The 13,043-nt window shown below is 36.0% G+C and overlaps 1 protein-coding gene across 1 annotated transcript in view; it reads right to left on the minus strand.

Moving 5' to 3' along the window:
- Positions 1-3,863: 3,863 nt before the first annotated feature.
- Positions 3,864-13,043, minus strand: part of LOC110442001 (TBC1 domain family member 23-like) — a 40,138-nt gene continuing 30,958 nt past the window's right edge. The window contains exons 13-17 of the mRNA XM_021485377.1: positions 11,456-11,595; positions 10,928-11,046; positions 9,892-9,971; positions 7,857-7,992; positions 3,864-4,366 (exon numbers count right to left, since the gene is read on the minus strand). Coding sequence (XP_021341052.1) covers positions 4,087-4,366; positions 7,857-7,992; positions 9,892-9,971; positions 10,928-11,046; positions 11,456-11,595 — 755 coding nt within the window. The 3' untranslated portion in view covers positions 3,864-4,086. The remainder of the gene's footprint in view (positions 4,367-7,856; positions 7,993-9,891; positions 9,972-10,927; positions 11,047-11,455; positions 11,596-13,043) is intronic.

Here is a 13,043-nt window from a genome sequence, read left to right on the forward strand (position 1 = left end):
ACAGAATCAGGCTACATCTGTACCATTGTACCTGTGACTAGCCCAGGGTGCCTTACAGAGGGAGTAAAATAGATAACTGGCACTATTTGTTACAGAATCAGGCTACATCTGTACCATTGTACCTGTGACTAGCCCAGGGTGCCTTACAGAGGGAGTAAAATAGATAACTGGCACTATTTGTTACAGAATCAGGCTACATCTGTACCATTGTACCTGTGACTAGCCCAGGGTGCCTTACAGAGGGAGTAAAATAGATAACTGGCACTATTTGTTACAGAATCAGGCTACATCTGTACCATTGTACCTGTGACTAGCCCAGGGTGCCTTACAGAGGGAGTAAAATAGATAACTGGCACTATTTGTTACAGAATCAGGCTACATCTGTACCATTGTACCTGTGACTAGCCCAGGGTGCCTTACAGAGGGAGTAAAATAGATAACTGGCACTATTTGTTACAGAATCAGGCTACATCTGTACCATTGTACCTGTGACTAGCCCAGGGTGCCTTACAGAGGGAGTAAAATAGATAACTGGCACTATTTGTTACATATGCAGCAAAAGTTTGTTCCAGCTGATAGAGAATTAACGTTTGTCTGTTAAATACCATTTATATATGTCGTATGAGTGTGGCCTAATATCAACATTTTTTACAGGTATGAGTGACAAGTGACAATACAGAGTTATTTCTGTCCCAACTATTACACATGTAGTTACATGATGTTTGAAGTAAAAGTTACAACTAAATTTTTGATATATATATAATTATGTAAGCAATATGGGAGTGCACGCATTTCTTTCCCTTCCTATATCATCACAATTACCTCGATGTCATCACAATTACCTCAATGTCATCACAATTACCTCAATATACTAACCAATCAGCTACTGATCTTGTCGTACATTGAACTCTACTTAACACAGACCATATTCTGGGGAGAAAATGGATTCCATTTTGTTCTGAAAACAAATAAATTGACTTGTCATCAAACAACATCACAAAACAACCTCTCCATTTCAAAATAAAGTTAAAACCTGACAGGAAGCTCACTGTAACTTATAGAACCAAGCTCGCAGTAACAGATAGGACCAAGCTCACTGTAACAGATAGAACCAAGCTCACTGTAAAAGATAGAACCAAGCTCACTGTAACAGATAGAACCAAGCTCACTGTAACTTATAGAACCAAGCTCACTGTAACAGATAGAATCAAGCTCACTGTAACAGATATAACCAAGCTCACTGTAACAGATAGAACCAAGCTCACTGTAACAGATAGAACCAAGCTCACTATTGCCGAGCTGTAAACTATTTATTTCATTTTATTTATTTATTTTAAAGAAAACTCCTGAAGTAATTTATCCTACCAAATGTCAATGATGACTCTGCTTACATTTCAATTCTTATTTCCTTGTTTTATTTACATAACACGTTTTTGCTGTGACTGTGAGGTCTGTCCTCTGTAAGTCTGAGGGATAGACAGTGCCACTACCATTGTATAGAAGTATGAAATAGCCCGACATGATGTGAGGCTTGTACCAAATAAACAATACTTCCCGAAGATATTACATTTCATTCCCCAAATAAACCACAATCTATACAAACCATTGAAGTTTCCCCTCACACATTACCATTTAGATATTTCCAGTTTCATTCCTACCCTCAATATTTAATGGACCAACACTCAACACCCGCTTGGTTTTATGACTATAGAACTTCATGAAGAACAACTTAAAAAAGACATCAATTTAAATCAAAATTATAATAAATAACAAGTAAGGTGACAGAAATGTCAGACCAATAAAAATAACACTGAGTACTGTGTTATACAGCACCATAAAAACAAACCTAAGTTATGTAACAGGAAATGTTCACCGCAGTTTTAACTCCTGCCTTTTTTGACGTCGGCATTCAGGAAAATTTATCGTGAATATCAGTACACAACGTACCATATACAGAAGTTATAATGTGAAAGGTAAAATTTAACACTGGGCGTGTTTAGATTTTACTGGTGATATTTTACACTGGGCTTGTTTAGATTTTACTGATGACAGGTAAAATTTAACACTGGACGTGTTTAGATTTTACCGATGACAGGTAAAATTTAACACTGGGCTTGTTTTGATTTTACCGGTGAAAAGTAAAATTTAACACTGGGCGTGTTTGGATTTTACCAGTGAAAGGTAAAATTTTACACTGGGCTTGTTTAGATTTTACCGGTGAAAGGTAAAATTTAACACTGGGCATGTTTCGATTTTACCAGTGAAAGGTAAAATTTAACACTGGGCGTGTTTGGATTTTACCGGTGAAAGGTGAAATTTAACACTATGCATGTTTGGATTTTACCGGTGAAAGGTAAAATTTAACACTCGGCATATTTAGATTTTACCGATGACAGGTAACATTTAACACTGGGCATGTTAAGATTTTACCGGTGAAAGGTAAAATTTAACACTCGGCGTATTTAGATTTTACCGATGACAGGTAACATTTAACACTGGGCATGTTTAGATTTTACCGGTGAAAGGTAAAATTTAACACTCGGCGTATTTAGATTTAAGGCAAAAGTTTCTCAGTATACATTAGTATTACACACTCATTTCTCATTAATCCAAGTTATAGGTATTTTCCAAATCTGTAAAAGTTCTTCATACCATATATCTTAAACAAAACTATTTTATGACAGAAATATTAACTACAATTGTTGACTATCAACATAATGTCTTATGTCCATACAAACAAGGTCAAAGGTGAAACATACCACACAATAATAGGTCAGAGGTCAAAATTACTTACTTTTGTCTTTCATTAAAAGGTGTAAAGTTTAATTTTGATATCACAGATTTCCAATCCCTAGTTAGAGATATCTCCAGGCAAGCTTGGAGTGAATACCCGATACATTTAGGTACAAACATCAGTCGTAGCTACACAGACAAGCTTGGAGTGAATACCCGATACACTTAGGTACAAACATCAGTCGCTACACAAACAAGCTTGGAGTGAATACCCGATACATTTAGGTACAAACATCAGTCGCTACACAGACAGGCTTGGAGTGAATACCTGATACATTTAGGTACAAACATCAGTCGCTACACAGACAAGCTTGGAGTGAATACCCGATACATTTAGGTACAAACATCAGTCGTAGCTACACACTACAAACAATTACACTTAGTACTCACAGATTTTCATGTTCAAAAAGCATGACATTAATTTTACAGTATTCCACCTAGATAACAACACTGCCCTTTTACAAAATCATGAAAGAGATGTGTGCTTCAATAATAAGAGGTAAATTCGTGGAATACATAACCCCCAGTTTCAGGACATGTTTTAGATGAATCGTAGTCCATTATGACCTCATTAATTGTGTGTAAATACGCACGGCTAGCATTCACCATCAAACCGGGCCTCACATACTAAATTCTTTTGATTATTACTTATCCTATCTAAAATAACAAGTGGCTTGGAACTTGAATTTAAATGTTTACTGCAATCAGTTTATAAAACAAGATTTTAGATACTAATGAGATAAGCCCCAGTAAACCCCCTACACAAGTTGACTTCACAGGAACAGGTGTGGTAACTCAGTGTAACACTGTATTCATTATGTCACAAGATCTACCATTGAGGTACAAACATCAAAGTAACACCAGGTCTAACAACTCCAAGGGAGGTCATTGGATTTCTTTCATTGACAGGGCATCTGGAAAATTAGAACTTTATAATTCTGCTTGCAAACTCTATAAAGTACTCCTGTTCTAAATAGTTATGTAGTGAATACCATTGTAGTATGGTATTTTGATCCCGATGGTAAGGTGACCCTGAGGTCAAAATACGTTATTGGGAAATGATGCCCCCCCCCCCCCCCCCCCCCTCTATAACAGTCATTAAAACTGTGTCCAATGCAAGAGTTGATGTTGAGAACTCATCATGATCTGCTAAAAGCTCTCTAATATTCACCGTCAGATATCTTGGAAATTTCAAAAATCATCACATTCTAAAAATTAACCCTAAATATAACAAACAAAATAACCCTCATTCTTGCACACACAAGAGGGCATATCAACAACAGCCAATCATTGTCACCGCTCAAGTGCATCAAGCACTTTCATAATCTGTGTCTTTATCACTTTTGTTGCCTCGCCTGCTTTTGGAATTAAGAATCGCTCCAAGTCTGACACAGTTATAGAGTTATCGTCCTCCGTACACCCGTATTTAAACGTGATCAGTTCCGGATGTCTCTTTTTTGATGTAATTTTGACAATGCTGCCGAGTGCTCGTCGTGCCTGGATGTGCGCCATGCCTTTACGAGAGGTGATCTCTCGAAGGACATACAGATGGGAGTCTGTCACAAAAAGATATCTGTGGATCGAGAAAAAGAAACTGTATAACACATCGTAAAATTCTTACAAAATTCCAAACTGCATCTTCCTCGTTATGGTACATGTAACTGTTGGAGAAAACTTATGTAGAATACATGTATCTGTTGGAGATAACTAACGTAGGATACATGTATCTGTTGTAGATAACTTATGAAGGATACATGTATCTGATGGGGATATCTTATGTAGGATACATGTATCTGTTGGAGATAACTTATGAAGGATACATGTATCTGTTGGAGATAACTTACGTAGGATACATGTATCTGTTGGAGATAACTTATGTAGGATACATGTATCTATTGGAGATAACTTATGTAGGATACATGTATCTGTTGGAGATAACTTATGTAGGATACATGTATCTATTGGAAATAACTTATGTAGGATACATGTATCTGTTGGAGATAACTTATGTAGGATACATGTATCTATTGCAGATAACTTATGTAGGATACATGTATCTGTTGGAGATAACTTACGTAGGATACATGTAACTGTTGTAGATAACTTATGAAGGATACATGTATCTGTTGGAGATAACTTATGTAGGATACATGTATCTGTTGGAGATAACTTATGTAGGATACATGTATCTGTTGGAGATAACTTATGTAGGATACATGTATCTGTTGGAGATAACTTATGTAGGATACATGTATCTGTTGGAGATAACTTATGTAGGATACATGTATCTGTTGGAGATAACTTATGTAGGATACATGTATCTGTTGGAGATAACTTATGTAGGATACATGTATCTGTTGGAGATAACTTATGTAGGATACATGTATCTGTTGGAGATAACTTATGTAGGATACATGTATCTGTTGGAGATAACTTATGTAGGATACATGTATCTGTTGGAGATAACTTATGTAGGATACATGTATCTGTTGGAGATAACTTATGTAGGATACATGTATCTGTTGGAGATAACTTATGTAGGATACATGTATCTGTTGGAGATAACTTATGTAGGATACATGTATCTGTTGGAGATAACTTATGTAGGATACATGTATCTGTTGGAGATAACTTATGTAGGATACATGTATCTGTTGGAGATAACTTATGTAGGATACATGTATCTGTTGGAGATAACTTATGTAGGATACATGTATCTGTTGGAGATAACTTATGTAGGATACATGTATCTGTTGGAGATAACTTATGTAGGATACATGTATCTGTTGGAGATAACTTATGTAGGATACATGTATCTGTTGGAGATAACTTATGTAGGATACATGTATCTGTTGGAGATAACTTATGTAGGATACATGTATCTGTTGGAGATAACTTATGTAGGATACATGTATCTGTTGGAGATAACTTATGTAGGATACATGTATCTGTTGGAGATAACTTATGTAGGATACATGTATCTGTTGGAGATAACTTATGTAGGATACATGTATCTGTTGGAGATAACTTATGTAGGATACATGTATCTGTTGGAGATAACTTATGTAGGATACATGTATCTGTTGGAGATAACTTATGTAGGATACATGTATCTGTTGGAGATAACTTATGTAGGATACATGTATCTGTTGGAGATAACTTATGTAGGATACATGTATCTGTTGGAGATAACTTATGTAGGATACATGTATCTGTTGGAGATAACTTATGTAGGATACATGTATCTGTTGGAGATAACTTATGTAGGATACATGTATCTGTTGGAGATAACTTATGTAGGATACATGTATCTGTTGGAGATAACTTATGTAGGATACATGTATCTGTTGGAGATAACTTATGTAGGATACATGTATCTGTTGGAGATAACTTATGTAGGATACATGTATCTGTTGGAGATAACTTATGTAGGATACATGTATCTGTTGGAGATAACTTATGTAGGATACATGTATCTGTTGGAGATAACTTATGTAGGATACATGTATCTGTTGGAGATAACTTATGTAGGATACATGTATCTGTTGGAGATAACTTATGTAGGATACATGTATCTGTTGGAGATAACTTATGTAGGATACATGTATCTGTTGGAGATAACTTATGTAGGATACATGTATCTGTTGGAGATAACTTATGTAGGATACATGTATCTGTTGGAGATAACTTATGTAGGATACATGTATCTGTTGGAGATAACTTATGTAGGATACATGTATCTGTTGGAGATAACTTATGTAGGATACATGTATCTGTTGGAGATAACTTATGTAGGATACATGTATCTGTTGGAGATAACTTATGTAGGATACATGTATCTGTTGGAGATAACTTATGTAGGATACATGTATCTGTTGGAGATAACTTATGTAGGATACATGTATCTGTTGGAGATAACTTATGTAGGATACATGTATCTGTTGGAGATAACTTATGTAGGATACATGTATCTGTTGGAGAAAACTTATGTAGGATACATGTATCTGTTGTAGATAACTTACGTAGGATACATGTATCTGTTGTAGATAACTTATGTAGGATACATGTATCTATTGGAGATAACTTACATAGGATACATGTAACCGTCGGAGATAACTTATGTAGGATACATGTATCTGTTGGAGATAACTTTGTATGATACATGTATCTGTTGGAGATAACTTATGTAGGATACATGTATCTGTTGGAGATGACTTACGTAGGATACATGTAACCGTTGGTAACTTATGTAGGATACATGTATCTGTTGGGGATATCTTATGTAGGATACATGTATCTGTTGGGGATAACTTATGTAGGATACATGTAACTGTTGTAGATAACTTATGAAGGATACATGTATCTGTTGGGGATAACTTATGAAGGATACATGTATCTGTTGGAGATAACTTACGTAGGATACATGTATCTGTTGTAGATAACTTACATAGGATACATGTGTTGGAGATAACTTTTGTAGGATACATGTATCTGTTGGGGATAACTTATGTAGGATACATGTATCTGGTGGAGATGACTTACGTAGGATACATGTAACCGTTGGTAACTTATGTAGGATACATGTATCTGTTGGGGATAACTTATGTAGGATACATGTAACTGTTGTAGATAACTTATGAAGGATACATGTATTTGCTGGGGATAACTTATGTAGGATACATGTATCTGTTGGAGATGACTTACGTAGGATACATGTAACCGTTGGTAACTTATGTAGGATACATGTATCTGTTGGGGATATCTTATGTAGGATACATGTATCTGTTGGGGATAACTTATGTAGGATACATGTAACTGTTGTAGATAACTTATGAAGGATACATGTATTTGCTGGGGATAACTTATGTAGGATACATGTATCTGTTGGAGATAACTTTGTATGATACATGTATCTGTTGGAGATAACTTATGTAGGATACATGTAACCGTAGGAGATAACTTACGTAGGATACATGTATCTGTTGTAGATAACTTATGTAGGATACATGTATCTGTTGGGGATAACTTATGTAGGATACATGTATCTGTTGGAGATGACTTACGTAGGATACATGTAACCGTTGGAGATAACCTCCTGACATTTACATGTGTACACCATGTTTGGTTTCTTCAGCCAAGTCTCCAGACTTATCGTTTCCTTCCTCTCATCGTCGGATGAGCCCATTGTCGGATCTTCAGCTGCAAAGTAAACATCATTTTTCTTATTAACAACTGTTCTATATCAGTGCCCACTGGTCATTATCAGGTATACCAAGCACAACCGTATCGCCCGGGGCATAACACAGGACTTCATGATAAGCATGGTCCTACTTAGTGTGTCTTCACTCACATTAAAACATGTACAGTGATCATTCAAGGTAAAGAAAATATATTCATGATTATTTTAAATCCAACATTAGTTTTCCGACCAGGGTTAAAATGTTCTACACCTCACAGCTAACCAGGTTTAAATAATCTACACCTCACAGCTAACCAGGTTTAAATAATCTACACCTCACAGCTAACCAGGGATTAATAGAATCGTTTCCCAACTTAGGGCTAAGACAGAACAAGCCATTCGGATTGATATGTCTCACCTCTGCCCAACTTTGACCATCAGTGCACATATCAGAGAAACTAACTTAAACGCAAAAACTAAATGTTGATGGAGATGCTGACAAAGTCAATGGACCATGAAGGATAGGCCGCATCCAGCATTAGATGCATGGGCTGAGATGTATTACCTAAGATGCATCTATAGTCCAGGTTTGGTTGGTCTAGCACTTATACCTTCAGTGAAACTAACTTGAACGCAAAAACTGAATGTTGACGCCGCCGTCATAGCAACACCTTTGTCTCACTACTGCTACTTCGTGGCAGCGAGACAAAAATCTCAACCCAAGGGATTAGATTTTTAAATGTCTAGCCCTTCACCAAGTATGTAATAAAACTGGCTGTATCACTACAGTAAGATTTGCCAGGTCTGTAATAAAACTGGCTGTATCACTTCAGTAAGAATCACTTGGTATGTAATAAAAAAAACTTTACAGTTTTGCGATTGAATTTCTATCAGCCCCTACATTTGTACAATTTTGAATACCAACCATCTGAGAAGTCCCTTAAGGTCACAGGAGTGTATTGATAAACGGAAATAGGAAGTACATCCCTAGTTGAAAATCCAATGTAGGGAGACAGTATCACAATTTCCGCATATTTTAATGTTTAATATTAAACTGATGAATATTGTTTATTTTTGACAGACAAATGTTTTCTCTCAATATTAATGTATTTCAAAGCATTCCAGGCATTAAATCAGGTTTTTTTTATCAATGAGTCACATTTGTCCATTTTTCTGTACTTCAGGAAACCGGCTACCTATTTCACTACTGTGAAGTTTTTCAAGAACGATAACTCTTGCATGCAATTACTATTTGTATATGGTTTTATTATAAAATGTCAATTTTTAATCGTTTATATGTAATTAATCTTACACAACTTCAGCATTTATTAAATGGATATACATTAATGCAATACTAATCTATGTCAGTATTGTTTTTTTTGACATTATTTTGTAAAAGATTGTCTTTCATTTTTTTTCAAAATTCACTCCATTTTTACATAAAATTTCCATTTAAAAACCTTCAAAATCTGACAACCTATATTTTTTTCGTGGCAGAAAATTTTCTTTACTTCAAACCAATTCAACTACAAAGTTTGAAGAAATTCTACTGAGAAATGGCGTCACAATCCTATTACCTTAATACAATATGGCCAAACTACCCCATTTTGGCTCGCCCCTCAGCCCCCAAGGGGGTCAGCTTTTCCATCTGTATAATTTTGAATCTGCACCACATAGGGATGCTTTTAGTTAAATACGACATTTGATATAAAGTAGACTTAATAATATGGATGGGAAATATAAAGACAAACAACACCCATATTGTTATTTCTAGCGTCACGTTTAGTGTGGAGTAGAGTTAGTTTGCCGTAGACTGTGCGTACAACACCTCTGATAAGTTGGTTCCCAGTACACGTCACAGTGATTATTGGTTTAGAGTGAACACTTTGGATTATCATTACAGATCTGTGGCTACTTACCATCATCATCATCACCAATGGAGAAGACGTTCTCCATGTTCCGGTAGCGCTTGCCCACCCTGTCTGTGTTACTGACATGTCTACAACAGCAGTCACCCATACATAACAACGATGTTTGTAATAATGGTCACAACAGGCCGAGGCTGACAGCTAACAAATAATCACAAAAGGCCAAGACAAGCTGACAACTGATACAATTTTAATCACAAATGTTTAATATGAGGCTGTAACCTTAACACTTCAAGTGAAACTTTCTAAATTTGTGTTTTGCCATTATGACATATTCAATTGGAAATTCAAATCAAACACACTGTTCACACTATGTTTCTGAGAGGTTTGCAGATCTTGTGTAGCACAATGACGAACCATGTTAAGTTTCTTGTTAAGTTTCTTACAGCAACCAAAGGTTATTACTGCAATTTATGTCAAACCTTCCTCTCACAATATTGGTAATGAACCTCCACTTTTCTATAGATATATGTTAATGAACCTCCACTTTTCTATAGATATATATGTTGATGAACCTCCACTTTTCTATAGATATATGTTAATAAACCTCCACTTTTCTATAGATATATGTTAATGAACCTCCACTTTTCTATAGATATATGTTAATGAACCTCCACTTTTTTATAGATATATGTTAATGAACCTCCACTTTTCTATAGATATATGTTAATGAACCTCAAATTTTCTATATATGTTAATGAACCTCCACTTTTCTATAGATATATGTTAATGAACCTCCACTTTTCTATAGATATATGTTAATGAACCTCCACTTTTCTATAGATATATGTTAATGAACCTCCACTTTTCTATAGATATATGTTAATGAACCTCAAATTTTCTATATATGTTAATGAACCTCCACTTTTCTATAGATATATGTTAATGAACCTCCACTTTTCTATAGATATATGTTAATGAACCTCCACTTTTCTATAGATATATGTCAATGAACCTCCACTTTTCTATAGATATATGTTAATGAACCTCCACTTTTCTATAGATATATGCCTGCAGCCTGACTCACCTCTCTGGAAGCTGGTGTTCGTTTTTGATATAGTCAGTGAGTTTCTGCTTCATCTCTGCCCCTTTACTCTTCACTACATTGGAGATCTTTCCCAATAATGATCCTTCGCCAGCTTCACCCTGGAACAAGGGCCGGATATACAAATATATTTAATATAAGACAAATCACATCAAAATGACAGAAAAAACTTAATGATATAGCAATATTCTGAATATCAATCAAATAAAAACGCTAGTAGGTTTTCCTTTTTTACCAAAACCAATGATCTGGCTCAAAAGTTTAATATTTTATGCATAAACATATTTCAAATGTCTTCATTGAACTTGTATAGTGTTTTAATTAGACATATATATTACAGACCCTTTCATGTGATCACGCATCGATCACAAGTTAATAACATAATCCTGTCAATGAATTTGATTTTGAAACTGATTCCCATTGCTTGAATTTATAGTCAATAGAAGAGGAATTCAAAGATGTCTGACCTCATAGAAACCCCACAAAACGCGGGTGATTTATACTATATACCTTGAGGCCATGTGTGAAATCTTCTCCGTTTTCCACATCACTGGCACTGCCACAGGCGTCCATGCTACACACTTCCAGTAATCTAGTGTACTCCTCACCGAGGTCTGCTATCACGTTCTCGCGTAGAACCTGGACCACAGCTGGACGTAAACAAATAAATATTGTTATCATGACTCACTCAGTGTCAATGAATATTCATTAATAGTATCAATATTAAAGGATGAATATTCAAGACATTAAATAAAATATCCTGAATCTATAGGCTGTCCTGTACAGCAAATTGACAACATACAAAACAAACGGTCAAACCTATGTTAATACAGAGGTATCAGGATAATATATGGCTTATTTTAGACAAATCATATTTGTAAGATAGTGTTGTATTTATTGAGCTCTTTTCCCAGGGTTGAAGGCAAATTGCACAACCTGAAAGTTGCAAGGTTATATGGTGCAATAATAGTAAAAACATTTTGAACTTTTATCATTAACAGTACCGTATACCGGGTAATTTTCACCGCAGTAAAACTTTCACCGTTTTCACCTTCTGTTACGAGGCCATTTTTCGTTACATTGAACATTAGTAAACAAAATAACAAACAAAGGAATCAAATGTAAAAGACAAAATTAACACTAGCTCTTTTTTAGTTTAACGGCGTAGGGAAAAAGTCAACCAGTATACAGTATACAGATATAAGAGAGTTACCTCCGTAGCCTCGTTGGGCTATACTGATGTACTGGTAGTGTTTCTGTAGTTAGCCAGTATATAGATATAAGAGTTACCTCCGCAACCTCCGCGGGCTATACTGATGTACTGGTAGTGTTTATGTAGTTAGCCAGTATACAGTATACAGATATAAGAGAGTTACCTCCGTAGCCTCGTTGGGCTATACTGATGTACTGGTAGTGTTTCTGTAGTTAGGCAGTATACAGATATCAGAGTTACCTCCGCACCCTCCGCGGGCTATACTGATGTACTGGCAGTGTTTCTGTAGTTAGCCAGTATGCAGATATAAGAGTTACCTCCGCAGCCTCCGCGGGCTATACTGATGTACCGGTAGTGTTTCTGTAGTTAGCCAGTATAAAGATATAAAAGTTACCTCCGCAGCCTCCGCGGGCTATACTGATGTCCTGGTAGTGTTTATGTAGTTAGCCAGTATACAGTATTCAGATATAAGAGAGTTACCTCCGTAGCCTCCGCGGGCTATACTGATGTACTGGTAGTGTTTCTGTCGTTGGCCAGTATACAGTATACAGATATAAGAGAGTTACCTCCGTAGCCTCCGCGGGCTATACTGATGTACTGGTAGTGTTTCTGTATTTAGCCAGTATACAGTATACAGATAAAAGAGTTACCTCTGTAGCCTCCGCGGGCTATACTGATGTACTGGTAGTGTTTCTGTAGTTAGCCAGTATACAGATATAAGAGTTACCTCCGTAGCCTCCGCGTGCTATACTGATGTACTGGTAGTGTTTCTGTAGTTAGCCAGTATACAGTATACAGATATAAGAGAGTTACCTCCGTAGCCTCCGCGGGCTATACTGATGTACTGGTAGTGTTTCTGTAGTTAGCCAGTATACAGTATACAGA

Source organism: Mizuhopecten yessoensis, unplaced genomic scaffold (assembly GCF_002113885.1).
Source record: "Mizuhopecten yessoensis strain PY_sf001 unplaced genomic scaffold, ASM211388v2 scaffold716187, whole genome shotgun sequence".
Classification (NCBI taxonomy): domain Eukaryota; kingdom Metazoa; phylum Mollusca; class Bivalvia; order Pectinida; family Pectinidae; genus Mizuhopecten; species Mizuhopecten yessoensis.